The sequence below is a fragment of the Spermophilus citellus genome (genome assembly GCF_964194105.1).
Source record: "Spermophilus citellus genome assembly, chromosome: 1".
Classification (NCBI taxonomy): domain Eukaryota; kingdom Metazoa; phylum Chordata; class Mammalia; order Rodentia; family Sciuridae; genus Spermophilus; species Spermophilus citellus.
The window spans coordinates 225,502,159-225,529,420 of NC_138182.1; the positions used below are offsets into that span (position 1 = coordinate 225,502,159).

At 33.5% G+C, this 27,262-nt stretch overlaps 1 protein-coding gene across 1 annotated transcript in view; it reads right to left on the minus strand.

Annotated features, from left to right (window-relative positions):
* Positions 1 to 27,262, minus strand: part of AGGF1 (angiogenic factor with G-patch and FHA domains 1) — a 48,508-nt gene that overhangs the window by 10,753 nt on the left and 10,493 nt on the right. The window contains exons 5-13 of the mRNA XM_081268214.1: positions 25,230 to 25,418; positions 22,324 to 22,654; positions 20,943 to 21,054; positions 20,539 to 20,590; positions 13,736 to 13,837; positions 12,516 to 12,681; positions 10,468 to 10,550; positions 3,659 to 3,786; positions 223 to 322 (exon numbers count right to left, since the gene is read on the minus strand). Coding sequence (XP_081124340.1) covers positions 223 to 322; positions 3,659 to 3,786; positions 10,468 to 10,550; positions 12,516 to 12,681; positions 13,736 to 13,837; positions 20,539 to 20,590; positions 20,943 to 21,054; positions 22,324 to 22,654; positions 25,230 to 25,418 — 1,263 coding nt within the window. The remainder of the gene's footprint in view (positions 1 to 222; positions 323 to 3,658; positions 3,787 to 10,467; positions 10,551 to 12,515; positions 12,682 to 13,735; positions 13,838 to 20,538; positions 20,591 to 20,942; positions 21,055 to 22,323; positions 22,655 to 25,229; positions 25,419 to 27,262) is intronic.

A 27,262-nucleotide genomic window follows, 5' to 3' on the forward strand; every position in this document is an offset into this window, starting at 1 on the left:
AATAAATAATGGACTTTTGTCCATTGACAATTTAAAAAAAGAATACACGAATCTGAGGCTGGGCTTGTGGCTCAGCGGTAGAGCGTTCACCTAGGACGTGTAAGGTGCTGGGTTCCATACTCAGCACCACATAAAAATAAATAAATAAATAAAGGTATTGTGTCTAACTACAGCTAAAAGAAAAAAAAAGAATAAATGAATCAAAGAAAATGCAAGTTTTACCGGAGTTTTCATTCCTCCACCATCCTTTCCCAGGCCCTCTCCTTTTTTCCAGCCCATCTTCTCCAATATCTTCCGACCTTTATTGCTATCAGTAATTTCACTTTAAGGAAAATTAAAAAGACAATTGATCTATAAAAGACCTTTTAAGTTACATTTAGAATAAATTCATGAATTAAAAATACTTAGTACAGTGACTTTAGAAAACTGCTCGACAATACCTAATAAATTAAAGACAAAAACTCTAATCCTACATGAATTACATCAGAGAAAAGCAAGTACATATGCACCAAATGACATATACAAGAATATTCTTCCAGCAAATTTAACAGCAACAAATGGGAAACAATTCAGATGTTCATTAATGATAAAAATGAACAGATAAACTGAGGTTAATAGAATATTATACAACATTGAAAATAAACTATATCTAACAAAATCATGTGGAACAATGAGAATACAGACACAAAATAAATGCTAAATTGTTCATTTATTTAAATTTTTAAAATAGGTAGTTAACCTATTAAGAAGATAGTGGTTACCTTTGGGGATGAAAGCAGGATAGTGATATACCAGGAACAAGGGGCAAAAGGAATGTAGGCTTCTGGGGTTACTGATAAGCTGCTTTTTCTTGTCCAGGAAATGTACATTCTGTAATGTATTAATCTTACAATATACCACTGAGTTGGATATTTACTATTTGCATACTTTCCTGTGCATATGTTTTACGTTAACAAAAAAAAAAAGATAAATTTAGGAGAAATAAAACTTCTCATTAAATATTGGCATCTTATGCTGTAACTTTATATTCTGCTAAATTAAGGTGTTTTAAGTTCACATTCTCCAATATCTTATTAGTTCTACAAAATATGCAAATTTAGCTGTTCATTTTTTTATTCTTCTCCTCTAATTTAATTCTAATGTAATCTTAACATTTCCCGGGAATACTATGTTACAACAAATCTGACTCAAAGAGTTGTAAGATGCACCACATTTTATGTACCATTAAGAAAAAACTTGCTATTTGTAGCAGCACAATTCATAATAGCCAAACTATGGAACCAGTCTAGGTGTCCATCGAAAAATGAAGATAAAAAAAATGTAGTATACATACACAATGGAGTTTTATTCAGCCAAAAAGGAAAATAATAAAATCATGTCATGTGAAGGAAAATGGATGGAATTTGAGAACATTATGAAATAAGCCAAATTCAGGAGGTTAAACGCCGTATGCTTTTTCTCATATATGGAAGCTAGAGAGAATAAAGGAAAGAAAAGGGGTGGGGAGTGGGGAATCTCATAAAATCAAAGGCGATCTGTAGAATAGATGAAAGGGAACAGGGGAAGGGATGAGGAAAGGAAAAGAGGAAATACTGAGAATGATACTGGACAAATTATGTTGTTATATTATACACATGTATGAGTATGTAATAACAAATTCCAACATTACTATAATACATTAATAAAAGAATTTGGGAAAAAACTGCTATTTTTAAAATAAGCACAAGTAGTATATATTAATGAAATATTTAGTCAAAATTTTATAATTACCACTTCTACATGAAATATTTAAAATTCTGACTCAACTTAGAATGGAAAAATGTACCGAACATGATTAAATGCAGAAATAGTGATAACGCAGACCTAAAAATCACATTTCACGTTTACCAAAGCTATCTTACCAAGAAAACAATAACTGAATCAAAGAAAAATAAGTAAAATACTATCTCAGAGTCATCAAAAACAAAAGAATTTGAATGCTAAAAATGATTATTAAAAGCCAGGCATGGTGGTGCATGCCTGCAATCCCAGCTACTTGAGAGGATGAGACAGGAAGATGGAAAGTTTGAGGCTAACTTGGGCAACTCAGGAAACCTGTCCCAAAATAAAAATTTTATGGAAAATGCTGGGAATGTTGTTCAGCACTAAAGCAATTAACTAGGATGTGTGAGGCCCTGAGTTAAACCTCTAGTCCCATAAAATTAAATTAAAAAAAAAATACTAGCTCATTAACAATTTCTTACTAGCCCAGGTTTCGTCTGGAATGTCTGCCACGCATATGTATGGATGTGTAAAAGTATTCATGTGCACATATAAATTTCTAGCAAATAATGGAATGCTAGTATTAGAATATAGAAATAGGGAGCCTACATCCTGGGAACAAATCTTTACTCCTCACACTTCAGATAGAGCCCTAATATCCAGAGTATACAAAGAACTCAAAAAATTAAACAATAAGAAAACAAATAACCCAATCAACAAATGGGCCAAGGACCTGAACAGACACTTCTCAGAGGAGGACATACAATCAATCAACAAGTACATGAAAAAATGCTCGCCGTCTCTAGCAGTCAGAGAAATGCAAATCAAAACCACCCTAAGATACCATCTCACTCCAGTAAGATTGGCAGCCATTATGAAGTCAAACAACAACAAGTGCTGGCGAGGATGTGGGGAAAAGGGTACTCTTGTACATTGCTGGTGGGACTGCAAAATGGTGCAGCCAATTTGGAAAGCAGTATGGAGATTTCTTGGAAAGCTGGGAATGGAACCACCATTTGACCCAGCTATTCCCCTTCTAGGTCTATTCCCTAAAGACCTAAAAAGAGCATACTACAGGGACACTGCTACATTGATGTTCATAGCAGCACAATTCACAATAGCAAGACTGTGGAACCAACCTAGATTCCCTTCAATAGACGAATGGATAAAAAAAAAAATGTAGCATTTATACACAATGGAGTATTACTCTGCATTCAAAAATGACAAAATCAGAATTTGGAGGGAAATGGATGGCATTAGAGCAGATTATGCTAAGTGAAGCTAGCCAATCCCTAAAAAACAAATGCCAAATGTCTTCTTTGATATAAGGAGAGTAACTAAGAACAGAGTAGGGAGGAAGAGCATGAGAAGAAGATTAACATTAAACAGGGATGAGAGGTGGGAGGGAAAGGGAGAGAGGAGACCCTCAGGGTTATACAAAATTACATATAAGAGGAAGTGAGAGGAAAGGGAAAAAAAAAACAAGGGGGAGAAATGAATTAAAGTAGATGGGGTAGAGAGAGAAGAGGGGAGGGGAGGGGAGGGAAGGGGGGATAGTAGAGGATAGGAAAGGCAGCAGAATACAACAGACACTAGTATGGCAATATGTAAATCAGTGGATGTGTAACCGATGTGATTCTGCAATCTGTATACAGGGTAAAAATGGGAGTTCATAACCCACTTGAATCAAAGTGTGAAATATGATATGTCAAGAACTATGTAATGTTTTGAACAACCAACAATAAAAAAAAAGAATATAGTAAAAATAGACTTATTTCCATCTTGTTCTGACCATTCCTTTAAAAGCTACCTATAAGAATATACTGCCCTGTCAGACTACCCTATGAATGTAATTATGAACCAAAGAATGTCTCAAGCAATATCATTCAATACTCACGAGTGAACTGATGCAGGAGCATCATCTCTTTGGAAAGTTCCTTCACTTCCAACCTGCTCCCTGCGTTTTCCAGCTCTATCTTTATATTTCGGATTTTTCAATGTCTTTTCGTCTTCATAGTCTGTATTCTTAAAAAACACAAAATATTCATTGAGAAAAAATAATTAATATATAATTTCTGTACATTTGTCTTACTTTGCAAGTATGGTTCAATGCAGCCTCTAAAATGGAATAAAACAAGCTATGATAATGACAACTGTGCTATTAGATATGCTGTTTTATTACACTGTCTTTAAATTTTTTATATTATTTCAAGTTGAGTCATGCTTAAGTATAAAGAGTAAGCAGAAAACATGACACAAATATACATTTTGCCTTAATGTTGTGCTCCTATATTGTCACATAAATTTTCAGTAAAGAAAAATATAGACCCCACCTCGGGGTTCAAGAAGGGAATCTATTTTCATTCTTCTCAATGGAACTGAAAGTTCCAAAGACTTAAAGTAGTTTGATACTGTTTCTTGGAAAGGAAAATATAGATATAAAGGGAAATACCCTTTCATCCTGGTGATAAAAATAGCTTTTTGCTTCAATGCAACTCCATTTATATGACTAATCCACTACCCAAAAACTGAGTATAGAGTGTATTAAACTCCATGCTAGGTGATGGAACACAATACAATTAATAACCCCTGAGAAAAGACATACGTAATTTTTAGCCTGCTATATAATATAACTGGCTCAAGAATAAAAGTACATATACCATGCTGTATCAGTGGCACAAAGAGGTAGTCAATTCATATCAGGGATCTGCTATTACTGGTTGATTTTTTTTAGGGGGATGGGGGTACTAGGATTGATCCCCAAGGGTGCCTGACCACTGAGCTACATCACATCACCAGCCCTTTTTATTTTTGAGACAGGGTCTTGCTCAGTTGCTGAGGCTAGCTTTGAACTTTTGATCATCCTGCCTCAGGCTCCAGAGCTGCTGGGATTCCCTGCATGCCAACATGTCTGCTTCTTATTGATCTTTACATAAAAACTATGACATTGATCCAGAGATGCTACGAACTAAAGAATAACTCAAGGGAAGTATTGCAGAAGTTTTGTTATTAAACAGAGAAGAAAATTATGAAATAATCTATCCAAGTGAGTTTTTCCCCCCAAAAGACAATACAAAAACTGAGTCAAAATTTTCCAAAGCCAGGCATGGTGGCACATGCCTGTAATCCCAGTGGCTGGGGAGGCTGAGGCAGGAGGATCAGGAGTTCAAAGCCAGACTCGGCAACTTAGCAAGGCTATAACAACTTGGTGAGACCCTGTCTCAAAATATAATATAAAAAGGGTTGGAAAAATGGCTCAGTGGTTGAGCATTCCTATACCAATAAATAAATAAATAGATAGATAGATAGATAGATAGATAAAACCAAAAAATTTCAGGGAACATTTTATTCTCTATCATTTCCTTCTAAACTACAGTGAGATGAAATCTCATTGTAATTTTAAATTACATTTCTATAATTGCTAGAGATGTTGAAAGTATTTTCATACATTTGTTGACCATTCATATTTCTTCTGTGAAGTGCCTGTTCAGTTCCTTTGCCCATTTATTGAGTAAATATTGTAAAGTTTTTTGTGTTCTTTATATATCCTGGAGATTATTGCTATATCTGAGGTGCAACAGGCAAAGATTTCTCCCACTCTGTAAGCTGTATCTTCACATTGTTTCCTTTGCTGTGAAGAAACTTTTTAGTTTGAAACAATCCCATTTATTGATTCTTGATTTTACTTCTTATGTTTTAGGAGTCTTGTTGAGAAAGTTGGTACCTAAGCCAACATGATGGAAAGTTGGGTGATAACAACTTCTTATTCTACATCATCATGAAGAGTAAAAAGCACTGGACAATCATGCTTAATACCTATATAATGTCTAGCTCTGCCATTTAGTGTTTGGGGACAATGAGCTTCAGTTTTTCAAAAGTAAACTGGAAACACTAATTTCCTTCCTGCTCTTCTTAAAGGATTTAAATGGTAACTTTTTAAACAGCTTTATTGAAGTATCATTAACAATAAATTATACATTCAGTGTACAATGAGATACTTTGAAGACTTGACAGACCTATGAAATAATCACTACATGCAAGAAAATAAACACATCCATCTTCCCCCCAAAGTTTCCCTTTCCATCTTTGGTTGTTTGGTTTTTGTTTGTTGGTTTGTTTGTTTTTGCAATGCTAAGGACAGAACCCAGGGCCTTGCATATCAAGGCAAGCACCCTACCACTGAGCTACATTTCTAGCCCTCCCTATCCCTCTTGAAACCCAATCCTCCAGACCTTCCCTCTGTGTCCATCCTCCTTTGTGTTCAGAAAACAAAATCTTTTTGTTACAATATTTGTTTGCTCATCTAAAAGTTTATATAAATGGTGCAGGACAGTTCTCTGGGTAGCCTTGGACCAACCCAATTCTCCCCCTTTCTCACTTGTAGTTCTTAAAACTAACTGTGGCATGTGTTGGGAATGTAAAATCCTGAGATATGGAAGGACTGATTTTTAAGAGCCCAGGCTCTGTTCCAGTCCCCACCTAGAAACAGGATTTTCTTCAACACTTCAGCCCAGTGAGTCACATGACTTCATGTATAAGCAGGTTGCTTTCTAGGGTCCCTCATCTGCAGTGTAAGTGGAACACAAATGGTTGAGACTCCATCCACCCAGAATCAGGTTTCTGAGTCCTGGGGATTAGTTTATATGAATCTTAGGCTTCTGCTACTCCTTGTTGCTTATCTATAAGTAATAAATCTGTTTCACATAACTTGTTATATACGAGTGTCATCTTTCTCACTAGACTCAAGACTAGTTGGAAACCAATAGACAGTGAACCTGCTTCACAAGTGAAAGCACACTGTATGTACTCATTTGACTGTCTTCTTTCACCCAACATAATTATTTTGAGATTCACTAAGGTGGTAGACAATATCAACAGTTCTTCCTTTTTTATCAATAAATAGTTTTCCACTATACAACTATACTGTGGTTTATTTATCCATGTATGATGGACATTTAAGATTCTCAGTTTTGTTTTATAACTATTGCCTGTTAGTGGTTTTACAGAAATACTACTTCTCACAGAAAAACATTAATTAATTTGAATGCTGACTTGCAGTATTAATACTGATTTCAATTAAAGGAAAGAGTGACTGTGAAATTATAGATATAACCCACTTAGTTATAACCATATAGTTATAACCCATTACTTCCACTTTAAGACTGGTCTGCTGGATGTTTAAAACCAAAAACTTGGAGACCAAAGTCAAGGAAGTAAAAGGGCCAAGGGAAAAGCAACCAACATTTTGGCCCTTGCCCTCTAAGGCCAGCCAGGACCCAGAGAATGATGTGACACCTCTCTGTGCCCTGCAACTCCACTGAGTCATCCAATCTGCTGATTAGGGAGATCAAGAGGACCCTAGAGAACAAGAATCCAACCAGTGCACATTCTGCAAAGAGGAAGGTCACTGGATAGAAAAATGTCCCTAATGCTTCCAAGGGAAGCCATGTACGGTCAGCAAGACCCTGACCCATCCTGGCAGATGGCACAACTGGTAAAGGAAAGCTAAAGGAGCCAAGCTTTGCACGTGTTCACAAGAGTGATCTGAGGAATCTCAGCTGATTCTTTTTTTTTTTTTTTTTTAGTCCTAGGGTTGAACCCAGGGGCGCTTAACTAACACTGAACCATATCCTCAGCTCATTTTTGTATTTTATTTAGAAACAGGGTCTTGCGCCTGGCTCAGCTGACAGTAGATACGAACAAGGTCAATTTTGACCAACTTGGTCTTAAAACACCTGACAGAAGAGTATAACCAAAGCATAGCCTTACATGGACATTTGAAGGGAAAGACAACGTTTTTTCCTTTTTTAAATGTAACTTAAGATGTGTGTTAGCCCTACCAAAAGTTAAGTTGGAAACATAAAGTAAGGAATGCCTAATAGATCTAAACTATAAAGTAAGGGAATGCCTAATAGATTTGTCCTGAGTTAATTTGAGTCTCATCTCATAGACAAATCTTCCTATCCTCCTATATAGATAAACTCCTATTTTTCACTGATATGATTATAAATTACTATCTTCATAATTTTCAGAGACTGGCTGAAATACTAATTGCTTTTGTGCTAATTGTTTACAAAAAAGTAATACTTTGCTATCTTGTTTATTGTTGTCTTAGCATGATCCCTGACTGTCTTGTCCAGTCACCTGCCATTTGCCATTGTGGACATATGCACTGCCCTGTTGCCGAACACTCTCTTAAGTGTCCACACTCCACCTGATATAGAAGAAGGACTTTGGGTTACTTTCCCAAACTTCACCCTCTCTCATAAAGTAACTTGGAGATGTCATTGCCCACTTTTCCATAGAAATGAAATGTAGAATTTTTTTTTTTTTTTAATACCAGGGATTGAACCCAGGGTGCTTAACCACTAAGCTACATCACCAGCCCTTTTTAAAAATATTTTATTTAGAGACAGGGTCTTGCTGAGTTGCTTAGGGCCTTGCTGAGTTGCTGAGGCTGGCTTTAAACTCATGATCCCCCTGCCTCAGCCTCCCTAGCTGCTGGGATTACAGGCATGTGCCACCATGCCCAGAGAAATGTAGAAATTGACAGTGGGAAATGTAACAGTGGTCTATTTTATGCTTTAAATATAGCCCTTGCTGCTCTGCCACTACAGCTTATTTTTTAATGGACTTGTTTCTTTCTCTTCCTTGCTCCTTCCTAATCTCTCCCCTTCCTTAATCTCAGGGAAACAGTACTGCCTTTCTTCCTCATCCTAGGAAGAGTTATCTGTCCTTGAGCACACTCCTAGAACAGGAATAAAGTAATTCAGACTTTGGGATAGCACAAGATCTCAAAAAAGACTATCTCCCAAATTAACAAGTGAATTACAACCACAACAGAGAATACATGAAATGTAGCTTTGAACCACCTTTAAAAAAAAATGCAGTTATGAACATTTCTTTATTAGTCTCTGAATCAAAATATGCATGTATGTCAAAATACAGTCTACTGTCATGTATATCTAAAAAGAATAACTTTTTTTAAAAAGCCAAAATAAAAAAATATGCTTGAATTTCTCGTTGGTAAGTACCCTGAAGTGGAATGGATGAATCATAGTAGGTGTAGTTTTTTAAATATTTTTATTAGTTGTTCATGGACCTTTATTTTATTTACTTATTTATATCTGGTGCTGAGAATCAAACCCAGCACCTCGCACATGCTAGATAAGCACTCTAACACTGATCCACAACCCAGCCCAGTAGGTGTATTTTTAACTTCTGTTTTCGTTTTGTGGGGCTAGAGATTTAACTTAGGGTCTTGCACATGCTGAGCAAAGTGCTCTACCCCTGAAGGACAGCCCAAACCATTAAGCTTTTTAAAAAACAACCAAACTTTTTTCCAAAGCAGCTACAACATTTTACATTCCTAACAGCAGTATGTGAGTTCCAGTTTCTCACCTTCTACCACCTAATATATGTTTAAAAACTTTTAGCATTCCAATAGATGTTTAAGTGATATCTCACTGTGGTTTTAATTGACATTTCCTTAAGGACTAAAATACTGAAAGTATTCTCATATTTATTTGCCATCTACATATCTTCTTTGGTAAAGTGTCTATTCAAATATTTTGCCCAGTAATCCCAGAGACTTGGAAGGCTGGGGCAGGAGAATTGCAAATTCGAGGTGAGCCTCAGTGACTTAGCAAGGTCCTTAACAACTTAGTAAGACCCTGTCTCAAAATGAAAAATAAAAAAAGGCTAGAGATGTGATTCAGTGGTTAAGCACCGCTAGGTTCAATCCTTGGTTTACCAAAAAAAAAAAAAGTTACCCAAACTGGGCCTTTTGCTCTGGGGCTAAAGTGATCCTTCTGAGCCAGTCTCCCAAGTAGCTGGGACTACAGGTGTCCATCACTGTGCAAGACAATCCATTTTTTAATTGTTCTTTCATTACTGAGTTTTGAGTTTATATGTTCTAGATATATGTCTTTTATCAGACACGATTTGCAAATATATTTCCCAGTCTATGGCTTGTCTTTTCATTCTTACAAATGAAGTTTTAAACTTGAGGAAGTGTAGATTATCAATTTATTCTTATAGATTGTGCTTTTGGTGTTAGATAAACCTTATTTTTTATTAAAAGGTTTCTAGTTTAAAAGTTTTAGGTTTTACATTTATATCTGTAATTTTTGTATAAGATATAAGACATGGATCAACATTCTTTGTTGCTGTTGTTCATTCTTTCTTTTACATATTGCCATTCAATTATTCTAGCAATATTTATTGGAAAAAAACAACCTTTCATATCCTTGTTTAAAATCAATTGTCCATATATATATATGTGTGTATATATAAAAATGTGTGTTTGTGTGCATATATATATACTTATTTACATTTTCCTAGACACAAGTTCCATCAACTATATGCTTTATCTTTATGCCAGTATGATAATGTCTTAATTGCTAGTTTATAATAAGTCTTGTGATCAGATAAAATTATTCTTTTATGTTTTTCTACGGCATCTTAACGCAAATTTTTAAAAAACCAGACATGTCTACTCAATGCAGGTTATGATTATCATTCTCCTACTCTAACCTCAGCAGTTATTAGATTATGAATACCAAAACTAATAGAAATTACATAAACCTCAAAATCACACTAAATAGTTCTTCTTTTATTAATATAATGTACGTAGCATTCTGAAGGCATTTCTATTCAAAACCAAATGTACAGTTCAACATATGAGACAATATTTAACATCCTTACCTGCAAACCATATTTTACCCTTATTTTCTTTAATTCTTTTCTTCTTTCCAACTCTTTTTCTTCCTTACTTAATGCTGGGCCAACTAAAAAGAAAAAAAATTGTCTTTGGTTTTAAAAATATCCAATACATATAATAGACTTTGTAGAAAGTTAATACTAATGTTAATTAAAAAGGCTGGCATCGACATAACTCAGTGGTAGAGGACCCCTGGGTTCAATCCCCAGTATCCCTCCACACACACACACAAAAGGCAAAACATTGGTAGTATTAGTACCCTATTTGGAAACTTAACTTATTTTGAAAGTAAACCAAAGATTCATGTTGTTATGTAATGGGCCACATTCACTTGCAAATTAATTAGAAAAATTAATCAATGAATATGCATACTTTTTATTTACAAGAAAAACTGATGTCTAAAAAGATGACTGCTTACTTGTTCAAAGTCTCTACTTAAACTTCTGAGGCTTTAGATAGGTGAGATTAAAGCACTACAGCAATACCCTACAGATTGATATTTATTATTTTAAAAATTGGCATATACCAACAATATACAAATATCAACTATCAATAGAACAGAAAACCCATCAATAAATAACCCTTAACACTTTTGGTACAATATTTTCTATGTTAGTGTTATATAAAAAAGGCAGGCAAGGGAAATAACTCATTGGTAGAACACTTGCCTAGCATATGTAAGGCCCTGGGTTCAATCCCAGTACCAGGAAAAAAAAAAAAGACAAGATTTAACTATGGATACCTTTCTCACATCAGTAAACAGATATTAAAAGGAAACCAGGCTGTGGATATAGATAGAGCATGTGCTTAGCATGAGTGAGGTCCTAGTTTCAAACTCTAGCACCACAAAATGAAGATTTAAAAAAAAAAGGAAATGAATCTTTATTGTGTCACTTTTAAAATCATCTGTTCACTTGAATTGACAAAACTTGTATATATACTATATGCATGATGTTTTGAAATTCTGATATATACACACATTGCAGAATGGCCAAATCAAGTTAATTAACACATATTTACCTCAAATACTTTTTTTGTTTTTGTGGTGAGCAAACTTTATATCTAGTTACTTAAAACTGGAGGTGTAGGCCAGTTGTAGGGACTTACCTATCCCTGGTATATATCGCTACAACCAAAACAAACAATAATTAGGAGAAAAAAGAAAAAGAATCCTATCCTTACCAATTTTCAAGCACAATTAGTCTTGAAGGACCTTTAACTACCACTGCAGTCTACTTCAAAAGCCTACTAAACTAGATTAACAAAAAGTTATTTAGGGGCTGGGGATGTGGCTCAAGCGGTAATGCGCTTGCCTGGCATGCGCGGGGCGCTGGGTTCGATCCTCAGCACCACATATAAATAAAATAAAGATGTTGTGTCCACTGAAAACTAAAAAAATAAATATTAAAAATTCTCTCTCTCTTTAAAAAAAATAGTTATTTAGTATCTTTCTTCTGGTTAGAAAGTAGTCTAATGCTACATCATCACATGGCTAAATTATTAAACAGAAAAGTACAATACAATCATAACCTATTAGTCTACATCCCAAATTCCAAATATATGTCTTTTCTTAGTTTTATGATAATATTCACTGAAATATAAATGTATCACATCAAGTAGACATAAGGCTGACAGCTTCATATACCTCAATACATGTGTCAATTAGATATGAACACAGTAGCAGACTGATACTTTTATAGAACACTTTAAGTCACTCATTTTTTGGGGGGGTGGGGGTGGGGGTGGGTACTGGGAATTAAACCCAGAGGTGCTTAACCACTGAGCCACATCCCCAGCCCTTTTTATATATTTTATTTTGAGACAGGGTCTTGCTAAGTTACTTAGGGCCTTGCTAAGTTGCTGAGGCTGGCTTTGAACTTATTGTCCTTCTTTCTCAGCGTGCTGAGCTGCTGGGACAAAGGCTGTGCCACCATGCCCAGCTTAAGTCACTAAATATATTAACTAAGTGTTAGAACTAAATATTTGAAAGATATATCAGTCATACCCACGTTTAACAATATGTTTCACATACCAAAAGACTCATCTTTCTTATCAAGGCGAAGGTGAGCTCTAACCTGCCCTGGTTCACAGCCATCACAGGTATCACTGCCAGGGTGAATGTGAAAGGACAACACAGTCTCTCCAATTTTCACTTCATCTCCATGCTCAAGTACGTAAGGATCACATTTAGTTTTTGGCTAGAGGGGGAAAATTTAATAAAACAAACCAAAACAGTCACATGTTGTATTTTATGTCCATTATAAGTAATGTCAGATTAAAATAAATATTTAAAATGGTTCTCAATGAGATATGCACACACTTCTATAACTTGATGAATGACCCATAAATAATAATCTACAATAAATTAGGAATATAGCGCAGTGGTAGATAGCATGCTTAACAGGTCCTAGATTCAATTCTCAGCACCAAGAAAAGTAAAAGTTTTCTACAGTGGAGAAGATCCCTGAACTGAGCAATTTATAATTTCTATCTTATTAAAATATAAAAATCTCCTTAACTTCGTGCCCAAACCAAAGAAACACCCAACTCTGAACTTCAAACAACTTGGTACCAAAACACATAATCATTACAGTCAAAAAGATGAAGTGTTAGGACAAAGGGATAAGTATGCCATATCTCCTTTTTTTCCCTCCCTCTTCTTTTCTCAATAATTTTTTTCATTTGCTACTCTTAATAAAAATAAGGCCTCTCTCTTCTAATTCTGTATATTTTTTCACTATATGCCAAGGACTTTGTTACATGCTAAAGATATATGAATATTAACTGGATATAGAGTTTCAAGGAGTTTCCAGTTTAGGAACATTTCCATTAAAACAATTAAAAAGAAAAAAATAAGCACTGGGAGTGTAGCTCACTGGTAGATCATTTATTTAGCATGCACGAGGCCCAAGTTTCAATCCACAAAACTGCAAAAAGAAAAATAAAAAGGCCCCTAAAGCTGCGTAAGAATATTTAAATAGTTTTACAGTATATACATATCTAAAAATAAGGCACAGATATATCATTAGAACCCCAAAATCAACAGCTAAGAATCCACTCATTATGTACTTTGTTTTAGTCCTTCCTGAAAATTTCCTTCCAAGTAACACATTTGGACTTCAACACTGATCTGAATCTTAACGATATTTATAACGACTATGGCTAAAGGAATAAAAGCTTTCAGTTCAGTTTTAAAATAATTTCAGTTAGTTTTAATAAAAAAGTACAGGCAAATAATACATATTCACTCACCTGAAGAATCTGTTTTCCATTAACAATTGTGCCATTCTGACTGCCTTGATCCACAAGGACATAGCTTTGTAAGTCATGATCAAAATAAATTTCTGCATGAAACTTAAGAGAAAAGAAACCAAACAATTAAAAGTACTAAAAAAAAAAGTTCTGTGGTTTTTCGTGTGTGTATGTGTGTTTTAAAGCATGGATAACAATGTAGAAAAATGAGACTAGATCCCTATATATTACCCTTCACAAAACTCAACTCGAAATGGATCAAAGACCTAGGAATTAGACCAGAAACTGTGAAATTCCTAAAAGAAAACATAGGGTTAACATTCTGACATATAGACATAGGCAACGACTTCCTCAATAGATTCCTAAAGCTCAGGAAATAATACCAAGAATTAATAAATGTGATGGCATCAAATCAAAAAGCTCTGCACAGCAAAGGAAACAAGAATGTGAAGAAAGAATGGGAGCAAATCATTGCTAGCTGCTCTTTGAACAGAGGATTAATATTCAGAAATATCTAAAGGACTCCAAAAACTTAAAACCAAAAGACAAATAACCCAATTAATAAATGGGCAAATAAACTAAACAGACATTTCTCAAGAGATGAAATACAAAATGGCCAACAAATAAATGAGAAAAATATTCAACATCTTTAGCAATTAGGGAAATGCAAATCAAAACTACACTGAAATTTCATCTCATTTCAGTTAAAATGGCAGCCAACAAGAATATAATAATATGGTGTGGTGGCACATGCCTGTAATCCAGCAGCTAGGAAGACTGAGGCAGGAGGATCAAGAGTTCAAAGCCAGCCTCAGCTCCTTATCGAGGCCCTTAGCAACTCAGCTTAGTGGTTAAGTGCCCCTGAGTTCAATCCCTGGTACCAAAAAAAAAAAAAAAAAAAAAAAAAGAATACAATAATAAATGCTAAGGGTTAGGGATGTGGCTCAGTGGTAAAAGTGCTTGCATAGCACATGTGAGGCCCTGAGTTCAATCTCCAGCTCCACCAAAAATAAATAAATGCTGAAGAGGATGTGGAAAAATGGAACACTTTTACACTGTTGGTGAGATTGTAAATTAGTACAACCAGTATGGAAAGCACTGTGTAGAGTCCTCAAAAGACAAGGAATGGAGGGGCTAGGGTTTGGCTCAGTGGCAGAGCACTAGCCTAGCATGTGTGAGGTACTGGGTTCACTCATAAAAATAAATAAAAAATAAAGGTACATCAAAAATTAAAAAAATATTAGCAACTTAGGGGCTGGTAGGCCTACTCCAGCAGCTGGTGCAGCACCAGCAGGAGGTCCTACTCCCTCCACAGGGGCTGCTCCAGCTGAGAAGAAAGTGGAAGCAAAGAAAGAAGAATCTGAAGAGTCCGATGAAGACATGGGCTTTGATCTTTTTGACTAAATTCTTGTAACATATTCAATAAAACATGTTACTTTGCTGATAAAAAAAAAAAAAAAAAAAAAAAAACCCAAACCCAAGCAGTGACATTAGTTAGAATTTGTTGCTTCTGTAATGGCATTTCTCTTTCATGTCTCTAATCTATCCTTACTAGCTCCTATGGCTACTACAAGTTTTTCTTATTTTTATAGTCCATGTTTAGGAAATGGCAACAGTATCAGTACTTAGTCATTGGATAAATGTTTATTGAAGGGTCACTATTGTGAATATGAGAGATTAAAGAATGGTAAATTAAAGCTCCTCCCTTCTGAAAATCCCCCATGTTATTGGTTTATGTTATTGGTAAGGCTTCCTGCTATCTACTTACCAAAAACATAAACAATCAATTAGCACATACTTTGTATGATAATGTTATATTCAACGAAAAACATGAGAAGAGAACTGCAGATCAACTAAAAGATGGTAACACCCAAGCTCACAGAAATAGTAAAAGGAAGTGGCTATGAAATTATGAAAGTAATATAATATGTACTACAATTAATTTTATGCAGCTGTGATTTCAAAATGAATCTTTACCGTTTTTACATTTCTATTGACTCCAAATGGCACTATGTATGGTCCATGTTTGCAACCCTATTTTGACAAATTTTAACTTTAAAAATAGATTTGTGAGGGGGTGGGAGGAAAAAGGAGGGGGCAAGGGGTAATTAATGATGGTTGAATGTGATGATCATTATTATCCAAAGTACATGTATGAGGACAAGAATTGGTGTGAGTATACTATGTGTTCAACCAGAGACATAAAAAATTGAGCTCTATATATGTAATAAGAGTTGTAATGCATTTTGCTGTTATATATACATATATACATATACATATATATATATATATATATATATATATATATATATATATATATAAAATATTTTTTAAAAAAAGATAAGGAATAGAACCACCATACGACCCAGCTATACAATTCCTTGGTGTTTATCCTTATGTATTAAATAAAGTTAGCATAATATAGTGATAAATTTATACCCATCTTTATAACAACACAATTCACAATAGTTGAAACAATGAAACTAGCCTAAGTGTATGTCAATAGATAATTGTATTAAAAAAACTGCACTGGAGTTTTATACAGTCATAAAGAAGAATGAATTTACGTTATCTGCAGGAAAAATGGATGGAACTTGAGAACATTATGTTAAGCAAAATAAGCCATACTAAGAAAGTCAAGGGTTTTCTCTCAGATGTGGAAACTGAGAAGAAAAGGATAAGAAAGGTTGCCAAGGGATCTCATGAAAATGAAAGGGATATCAATAGACTACAGGAAAGGGACTAGAGGAGAGAAGGGAGGGAAAGGGGAAACAGTAGGGAATATATACTGGCCAAGTTACATTATTATACTGTGTGCATGTATGAATATATAACAACAAATCTCATTATTATGTGTACCTATAATACTTTAATAAAAAAATATGAGGAAAAAAACCCCAAACAAAAAACCACTGATGATATAATAAAGTGGGCTTTAGTCTTGATTATTTATTTTTGGTACCAGGGATTGAACCCAAGTGCTCTTTTTTTTTTTTTTTTTTTTTTTTTAGAGAGAGAGAGAGAGAGAGAGAGAATTTTAATATTTATTTTTTAGTTTTTGGCGGACACAATATCTTTGTTTGTATGTGGTGCTGAGGATCGAACCCGGGCCACACGCATGCCAGGCTAGCGCGCTACCACTTGAGCCACATCCCCAGTCCAAACCCAAGTGCTCTTAACCCCTGAGTCACATCCCCAGACCTTTTTATGTTTTATTTAGAGAAAAGGTCTTATGAAGTTGCCGAGGCTGGCTTTGAACTTGCAATCCTCCTGCAGGATCACAGGTGTGTGCCACCATACTTGACTAAATTTCATCATTTTTAATACAGTTTTCTGAATACAAATTATACATGATTCTGGTAGAAATAATAGAGGCTATAGAAAGAAAATTCATCTATAATTTCACTTTTTTTTTTTCATTCCCAGGGCTTTGGGAATGTAAGTCAGATGCTTTGCCACTGAGCTATATTCCAGCCCTCCACTTTTAACTACTATTATATTTAATATATATCCTGTTTTACTTTTTAAACATACTTGAGATTATTAATATTATTTGAATTTTTTACCTAATGTAATTGTCCATATTATTAAAAATTTTAATAAAAAGGTAATTTGAAACACTGAAGGCCAACTTTTCAGCATTTTCCAGATCATCAGTACTCAAGACTGATCACTCCTTCCTGGCTCCACAGCATTTTGTTTTACATTCATCTTTGCCTCTTAGGTTTAACATTATATCATGAGGTTCATCCAGTTTTTGGGCAGAGTTGTACTGTACTCACTTTGCTGAACCTGCTATATGGCTGTATAACATATAATATAGTCTTCTAAAAATGGACATCTATGTTTTTTAGGGTTTTATTTATTTATTTTAATTGCTGGGGCTTCTTGTACATTTAATCTCTTTGTGTATCATTCAAGTGCTTTTCTAGGGTATAAACCTAGGAAAATAATTACTAAATCATAACATATGCAAATCTTAATCTAGATATTGACATACTGCTTTATTTATTTGTTTGTTTTTATGTGGTGCCGAGGATTGAACTCAGGACTTCATACAGGATAGGCAAGCCATACTGCTTTCCAAAGTGCTGATTATATTCCCACAAGGACTCTGAGAATTCTTGTCACTCTAATCATCCTTAACCAAAACTTGGTATTGTCAGAATTTAAATTTTTGTTAACCTTGCAGGTATGAAATGAAATCTTATCATTGTGACTTTAATTTTCATTTCTCTGATTACTACTAAAAACCTTGTATTAACCATTTGGATTTATCTATAACTTTTTTTATGTCCTTTGTGTATTTTTTTAAAATTAGGCTGTTCAAAATAATAACAATATCTAAGGGTTTAAAGAGTTTCAAGTCTTTTGACACTGCTAAATCCTATTCCAAATAACTCTTAGAATTATCTCCCAATAGTAGTAAATATTTTTAATGAATATGATGAATAAAAATTACAAATTGGTTTCTTCTCTATTGTTTAGATTACTAGAAAGATTGAATGTTTTTCATTTATTAATCATGATATTTCCTCTACTGTGAATTGCCTACTGTGAAAATCCTTTGCTCACTTACCTATCAGTGTCACAATGGGGTTTGAGAACATAAACTTTTGTGCAATTTTTAAAGTACAAAGGAAATATATTTTGTCACATTTGTTGTGGCTGTCCCAGTCAGGCTCTTAAACTTTTTTCTTAACATACAAATAGCTTCATATTTAGTCAAAACTATTCATCCACGAGCTGGGGCTGGGTCTCAGCGGTAGCGCACTAGCCTGGCATGTGTGAGGCACTGGGTTTAATTCTCAGCACCATATATAAATAAATAAAATAAAGGTCCATCAACAACTAAAAACAATATTAAAAAAAACTATTTATCCTACTTTATACTTAGTATGAAGTACTTCATACTTAGTCATAACTATTGTGTGGCTTTAGCCATATTTTTAACTCAGGAAATCTGTCCTGGGGTTAAATATCTGAATATTTGTTTGTTCCCATAACATTAATATGAGGGGTTTTCTCAATAAGTATTTTTCATCCACATAGATATGTAGTACCAATTTTGCCAACAAACTAGCTATTCCAACAATGGATATTAATTTAAAAGAAAGAAAAAACAGATGTCACTAAGGAACTACCTATATTTTAGATTGGCGGTGGAGAAGATGTTCTTTACTACTTAAATTACAGATTGTTTTCTTTGCAGAACAGGAAACATGGGTCATTGAAAAATTTTTAAATGTAAGATAATTTGATTAGAGTTAATATTATCAGAATTTTCCTTCATCTAAACAAATACCAAAAATGTAAAAGTAATTAGGCTTTCAAACTAATAAGTGAAATCAAATTTCATTCTCTAAAAGCAAAAATCACATCAATCTATTTTAGATTGATATTCTACTCCATTAAATAAAAACAAAATGGGAACTAGAGGTATAGTCAGTAATAGCATGTTTGCCTACCATGTGCAAGGCCCTGGCAATGTATAAATAAGTAAATAAACAAATAAATAAATAAAACAAATTTAGCAAAGGAAAAAAAAGAGTTAGCAACCATAAGAAGGGAGAAGGAAAAACAACAGGAAAAAATTCAAAAAGAAGGAAAAAAAAGAAAGAGAAATATGAACTTTATACAAAGCCTCAATAGCTAAATCTTTTGGGGTTTGTTTTGTTCTGTTTTGTTTGAGAGAGGGTTTTGCTGTCTTGCTCAATCTGGTTCTGAATGTCTGTGTTCAAATGATCCTCTGGCTTCAGCCTCTCAAGTGGTGGGACTACAAGTCCAGGACACTGAGCCTGGCTTGTGTTTTTCTATTTTTATCTTAAATCATAATTCTATTTTTATTGTTTGTTTTTAAAAAACAACTGTTTGTTTCCCTGAAGCCACTGGAGGCTCAATTGGAAAATAAGAGCCACAGGTGGTAGACGATAAAATTATTCATAAATTATAAAATATTTTGGACTCTGGGCTGGAGATGTAGCTCAAGGGTAGTGTGCTTGCTGAACATGCTAGAAGCCCCGAGTTCAACTCCAAGACCAAGAGCTTAGGAGAGGGGGACAGGAGGCAGATTGGGCAGCATACTTTGAGCCCAAAGTTATACCTACTAGAGTAGCCTGAATCTAGGTCTAATGTATCATATTTGCTCAAAAAACATGTGTCAAATGGCTACCATTTTAACACTTAGATTAAATAAATCCACATTTTCTACTCCTGATTCAGATTAGCAAGATGCAGTAGCATGCCTATAGTCCCAGTTCCTTTTTTTAAATTATTTTTTTAGTTGTAGATGGACACAATGCCTTTATTTTATTTATTCATTTTTTTATGTGGTGCTGAGGATCAAACCCAGCACCTCGAACGTGCTACATGAGAGCTGTACTGCTAAGCCACAACCCCAGCCCCTAGTCCCAGCTTCTTGTGAGGCTGAGGCAGGAAGATCATTTGAAATCACAAGTTCAAGATCAGCCTGTTTGTCTCCACCGCAACTCCCCCCCACACACACTCTCTCTCTCTCTGTTTCTCTCTCTCTCTCTCTCTCTCTCTCTCTCTCTCTCTCTCTCTCGTGCACACACACACAAATTTAGTTTACTGAAACTGTGATAAAGAATTTTTATTTCCTCAACACTGCAACAAATAAATTTGCACTGCCTTTATTACCATTACTATACTAAACATTAATCTTTTTATTTAATGAGAAAAACTTTAATCTTTCTACTATAATGACTCTTTTAAATTTTTATGAAATGATGATTTTTAAAATTATATCTAGGAGGCTATACTTGAGAAATCAAAGATCTTACCTTACTGACACCAACCTCAGGGATTCGGAGAGTATGCTCCATATCTTTTTCTCTGCAGAATTGAGTAGAGTGTCATTAACAATTTTCGAAGCACATATAAATAAAATACTTAAAGACTGATATGGTAAAAAAATTTTAAGTGGATATTGAAAGGCAAGGCCTCACATTAGATCTCTTGATTATAGGTTATCCTTACTGCTATTTTAGATTTGCTATGCTTTCACATAGTAATTCTTTGTTTACATGTCCTTTTTTCTTTAAATGTGCTTTCTCTGGGTAGAAACTTTACCTTAGTCCTCCTTGTATCCACAGCACATAAAACAATGTTTGATACATAATACTAGCATGATAAAGCTTCTTTGAAATAAATGAAAGAATGCTATAATAATATTAACCATTTTTACCTTCCAATCGTAGCAGGGTTTACAGCTGTAATAATAAAAAGAGATCCTGTCTGCAGCACTGGTGATCTAATAACAATTACTCTAATACACGGGGGCCAAATTTTTTCTTCATCTGCCAAGGAAAGAAATAGGCAAACATTAATTCAAATGCTATGCAAATAAAATAAAATTTACCTGGATATAAAGGAGGCATCCTTAAAAACAAAACAGAACAAAAAATGTTTTTCATCAAGACCAGGGGTGTTGCTCAATGGTAGAACATGGTCTTAGTAAGCACGAGGCCTGAACCCAATCCCTAGTACCACACATACACAAATAAAAAATGTACTGATTGCTGGGCACAGTGGTGCACACCTATAATCTCAGCAGCTCAGGAGGCTGAAGTAGGAGGATCAAAAGTTCAAAGCCAGCCTCAGCAACTTAGCAAGATGCTATCTCAGGAAAAAATAAATAAAAATAAAAAAATAAAAAGGGCTGGGGATGTGGCTCAGTGGTTAAGTGCCCCTGGGTTCAATACCAAGTACAAAAAAAAAAAAAAAAAGTACTGGACAAAAATCTTAATTCTGGAGTTGGAGGTGGACTTCAGTGGTAGAGTGCTTGCCTACCATACAAAAGTGCCTGGATTCAATCCCCACCAGGGCAAAAAACAAACAAAAAACTTTCAATCCAACTAAAACAAACGTCTTTAATTCTGTGATATTTATATAAGAATGAATAAGCCTAATGCTATTATTACAGTGAATAGCATAAGGTGTGCAGTACATTAAGCATCTATCAAAAAATAAATAAATAAACTTTCTTAAGGTCTTGAAATTTGAAAATATCTCAAACAAATATTTTTTTTATTTTAATCTAGAAAATTTTAGTCCACTTATTAAAAATAAGAGAAATCCCACTAAGAACAAAAGAACAAAATTAATTCATATACTATAATATGAAATCCTGTGTTTTAAAAGTATGCCTTTATAACTGTGTGTAAAAAATACTAGATTTGCCATAATACATATGTAACTGAATTCATGAGCTACACTTTTTAAACAAAACTTACTTTTTCTTCATATATTGTAAAACGTATCTAATCCATAAATAGCTTTAATATATACTTTCAGGTTAGAGTGTAGAAAGTTTGGTTTTCTATTCTATTGATTAGGCTATTTGATACAATGAAACTTTCTTAAGGTCCAAAGTATTATTCATTTATTCACATTCTTCTTTTTAAAATTTACCAAGTAAGTTCACATAATTTTCAATAATATCAACAAAACCCTCACTTTATTTTGGGCAGATATTCTATGAGTTACTAACATTTTTAACTGTTTTGCTCTTTTACAATTACCAGACTGAGTTGTATTTAATTAAAACTCGATGGTTACTTACTTACCTTCCTCCTCTGTTTCTTCTGCAGTTACACTGTCTTCACTGGTATTACCCTCATCATAACTGTCCTCCGTTTGAGAGTCTGTAATTTCACCTTCTTCTGGCTCACTATCACTCTCTATGATTTTCTCATCTTTAAGTGAAGCTGAATTACAGATGTTCTCATTAAGAGGAGATGCTATAGCATTTCCACTAACTGTAACAGTGAGTTTAGGGGAACTATTTTTGTGATGAATATCTATTTTGGCCTTCTTTTTCACATTTGTAAAAATTTCTCCTTCACTGCAGTTTACATATTCAACACTGGAGGCTTTCTGATCTTCTGAATTCAAATCCTGGAAAGGAATAGATATGTGGAAGCAGGGGAGAATAACTTTAAACATCACTCTCCTATATTATTATATGAAGTTTCAATGAATGTAAAGATATAATGTATAGTGAAAAAACAAGAGTTATAAACTGTGCCTACTCTTTCTCTCATATTCCTCTTCTCAGTTAATGAATGACATTATCATCCTCTTATCATCCAAATTAAGAATCTTATACCTATCATTGACACCCCTTAACCACTACATGGAGTCAATTACCAAGTGCTACAGGCTCCATCTACAACTGATTCCAAATCTGTCTCCCCTATTTATTCTCAATGTCCTAATATTACTCCGACCAGGCGCTCAATATGTATTGCTTGGACCATGTTATAACCTATACTATAAAAATATACTATCCAATAAAAATATAACATAAGCCACATTTATAGTTTTAAATTTCCTAGAGGCCGTACTTTAAAAAGAAAAATTATTAATGAGAACGTTTTTTCTAAGATGACTTCAAAATCCAGACATATTTTATACATACAACATACCAAATTTGATCTAGTTTCATTTCAAAAGGTAAAGAGCCACATGGAGCTAAGAGAGCTACCTCATTGGACAGTGTAGGGCTAGAGAAAGCACCTACCTACTTTAAATTTTCCTTTCAATCTCTTACCAAATAGCAAGTCAATATGCAAATAAAATATAGAACTGATTTTACATATAACATGAATTTAAAAATCCAAATGTACCTGATTATTTTTAAAGTAGGCTTCACAGTGCCCCAAGTTTTAAAATATAGACAAATTATATTATCTTTTATTCTAAAATATATCTCCCTTATTCCAAAATTTTAACTTATATGGCATAAGCATTGTATTATTATTAACTTGTACAGGTATAGTCAGCATGCTTTATGGAAAAAAACAAATCTATTACTTTTTTTTTAACTTTTTCTTTTAGTTGTCAATGAACCATTTTTTTGAGATTTTTACTCTTTACTCTTTTCTCTTCACCCTACATACATACATACTTTGTGAATTATATTAAAAAATAAATTAGAAACTACATATTTAAATTTAATTTACTGAAACTAAATATTTAAAGGGAAGGAAAAAGGAAAAAAAATCACCCTAAATTCAATCACACAGTTAGACAACTCTTGTTATTCTATGCAAACTCTTTGAGATTTTTTTTCATTAATTTTATGTAGATGTACCCCTGGCATCACAACACATTCTGTTCTTATTCTGTTGCTATTAAGTACTTTATTACTCTTGTTCATCAAGAAGCCTACAGACCTTTATTTTTTAATTTATTTTTATAGGTTGTGCATGAGAGTCAAACCTAGTGCCTCACACATGCTAGGCAAGTGCTCAACCACTGCGCCACAACCCCAGCCCCATACCTATTATTTTTAATACACAAATAAATTTTTATCATAGACAACATGATATATATAAATGAATTATATAGACATCAAATGACTAAATCAAGCTATTTAACATATGCATTACATATTTTTGTGGTAAGAAAACTTAAAATTAACTCTTGTACTGACTTTCAAAAATACAACACATGGGGTATAAGCTCAGCCTACCATGTGTAAGGCCCCGAGTTCAATCCCCAGCTCCACTAAAAATAAAAATAAAATAAATAATTATAGTCCCCATTTTATACAACAGACAACTCTGTTATTTTAGTCTTGGAGAAGCAATTATATTCTTCTTTTCCCTTAAGTTTGTAATACACTCTGAATTTTCTATCTTAGAACAATATGATGAAGTAAATCCATATATTCTTCCATTATTTTATAAAAATATGACAGCATCTTATACACATATTTTTAATAGCAGCATAAATTCAGTTTGGAGACTAGCTAAGCTTTTGCAGTGTGATAAAGTATATACACTTCCAGTAATACAAATTCATCAAGGACAAGAAGCTGAAAAACTATTAGGAGCTTTGAAGGCCATGTAAATTACAGCCCCCCCCGCCCAAATAAATACATATACATATATAGATATACATATACACACCCATATATATGTATATATGAGAAAAAAAAATATATATATATGTATATATATAAAATCTGTGTATTTTGTTACTATTGTTTATTAAACAACCGTATAGGGGGAAAATGAATGAAACTGTCCAAAGTGCTATTTTCAATAAGCTATTTGCCAGTATAGAATGTTAGATACCCACTAAGAGATGAGAAAGGGCTTGCAGGTAGGCATTCAGGAACAATGTATATTTCAAGTTATTTAGTCTAGTCTCTTTACACCACTGCTCACATCCATATATTCTCACCTACAAAAAGTGAGGTTTAAAAGTATCTTTAAAAATAAAGCAAATACCGCCCTAAATTTACCTCCTCCAAATTTTGAGATATATCTTCTTTATCTAGTGATTGAGAATTTGTGAAAAGGCCATGATCACTCCATGTTAACTTTTTTTGGTTGTTGCATTCTGATATTTTAATAAATGTTATTAAAAATCAGTTATAGAACAATTTTCAGTTTCATAAGAAAATGCTGCCTTACTTACATTATCGAAATTACGTAACATTTTAAAATTAAAAAGACATTACCTTTTCCTCATTTGTTATAGAATAATCTGGATCCCTTCTTTTCTTCTTCAATTTTTTATCTTTACTTTGTTTTGTACTAGAAGTCTGATAAGGTTGCAAGTCTACTCGAGAATGAAATTGATATCGACCACTTTCCACATCACAGTAGTAATAAATCCCAGTGGAAGGATCATAATATAGTTGATTTTCCTTTCAAAGTCAAGAAAACAATAAATTCTATTTATCTATGATGAAATACAGTAGAAAAACCTAACAGAAATGTCAAATCCATTCAAATACAGTAAATGTGTGTCTTTTAACTACTGTAGTATTTTCAGAAGATACTGAGTTAAAAGAATATGAAAAATTTTCCAAAATACTTTACCAATATCTGCTTTAATTTTCCTAGTATGAAAGCAAATCTAAACATTAAATGAAATCACATGAAATGGCCACGATTTGATGATTTTTCACTTTAAAAGAAATTGAACTTTCTTATGGCTCAACTTAATACATTAACAAAAAAATGATAATAAGAAACTTTTTTGAAAATATGAAAACTGAGGCACGTATTAGGAAACCTACATATGAAAGCAATTTCAGACTTGTCGTTCTTAATGACCACACAATAATGGTCTGAAAACATCAACCCCCAACCCCTCCCCTCAGTATTAATAACACAAAGATTTACCTTTAATGTTTATTACAAAAAGTAAGAAAATTTTAAGGGGGAGGAAAAAAACTTATAGAAAACCACAACATAACTGTCTATAGAAAGAACCTGGTAAACAATTGCCTTCACTAATTAATTCTATATTAAAGTAAGGAAGACTTGAGTAGGACAATCATGTGCAAATGAATTTTAGCAAATTATGAATTAAAAACCATAAAGATAAAATTATGTAATCACCTACATTTATGAGACACTGGTTAAGACTCCAAAACCAAAATTTAACTGAGTCAGCTATATTTTATTTATATCATAAATCCATACAGAACACACCTGAAAATATGATGTACTGAGATGGAGCAAAACTTTCTGAAAAGGATAGTTTTATTTTATTTACTTATTTATTAATTTATTTTTCTAACTATTACAATTTACTTATTTTATTTTTCGGTATCAGGGATTCAATCCTGAGGCACTTAACCACTGAGCCACATCCCCAGCCCTTTTTTATATTTTATTTAGAGTCAGGGTCTCTGATTTGCTGAGTCTGGCTTTGAACTCATGATCCACCTGTCTCAGCCTCCCCAACTGCTGGGATTATAGGCATGAGCCACAATGCCCAGCAATATATCATCTTTAATCCATAAATTTTGCAGATTTCTTTTAAAAATATTTAGAATTTTCACCATCTTTCCTTTAAGAAATTTAATGACACTTTCTCATTTTATTTCTAGGTATAAAGGAACTTTTATAACTTAGACCTTTAAAGTTTGATAAATATGTCAATCCAATACATAGGCATTTGCAAAATACAAGAAAAAAAAGTTATTTAATTAAAATAAAATGAAAACTAGCACCACAGTGGCAAAATAAAAATGTTCCTAGTCTACTTAGAAATATAACATACAGAATGTAACTACTTACAGAACAGATGTCAAGAGGAAAGATACAGGCAGGAAGGTAGAAAAATGACAAAGCCTAATTTCTACTTGGAAACAGTATTTTCCTTAAAACCAAATAAGTAATAGCTTTGGATAAGAGTTTAACTTTCTGGACATTAAATAGTAATGTCAATTAGCATACTCCCATGGGAAAAAAAAACTCTTCATGAAAGACTTTTAAACAGTCTACCATGTGCAGATAAACTAATGGAATCTCTAATCTCAACTAGGGATGTAGCTCAATGTTAAAAGCACCCCTAGGTTCAATCCCCAGTACTAAAAATAAATAAATAAATAATTTGAAAATTTAAATCTCACCCCTAACCTATAATAAACAATTTCACTTCCTTAAATAAAAATATATACACTTAGGTTCTTAAACATTTTAAAACAATGATCTAATTTGACTAATAAAAATTCATTGTAATATGTTACTTTACATA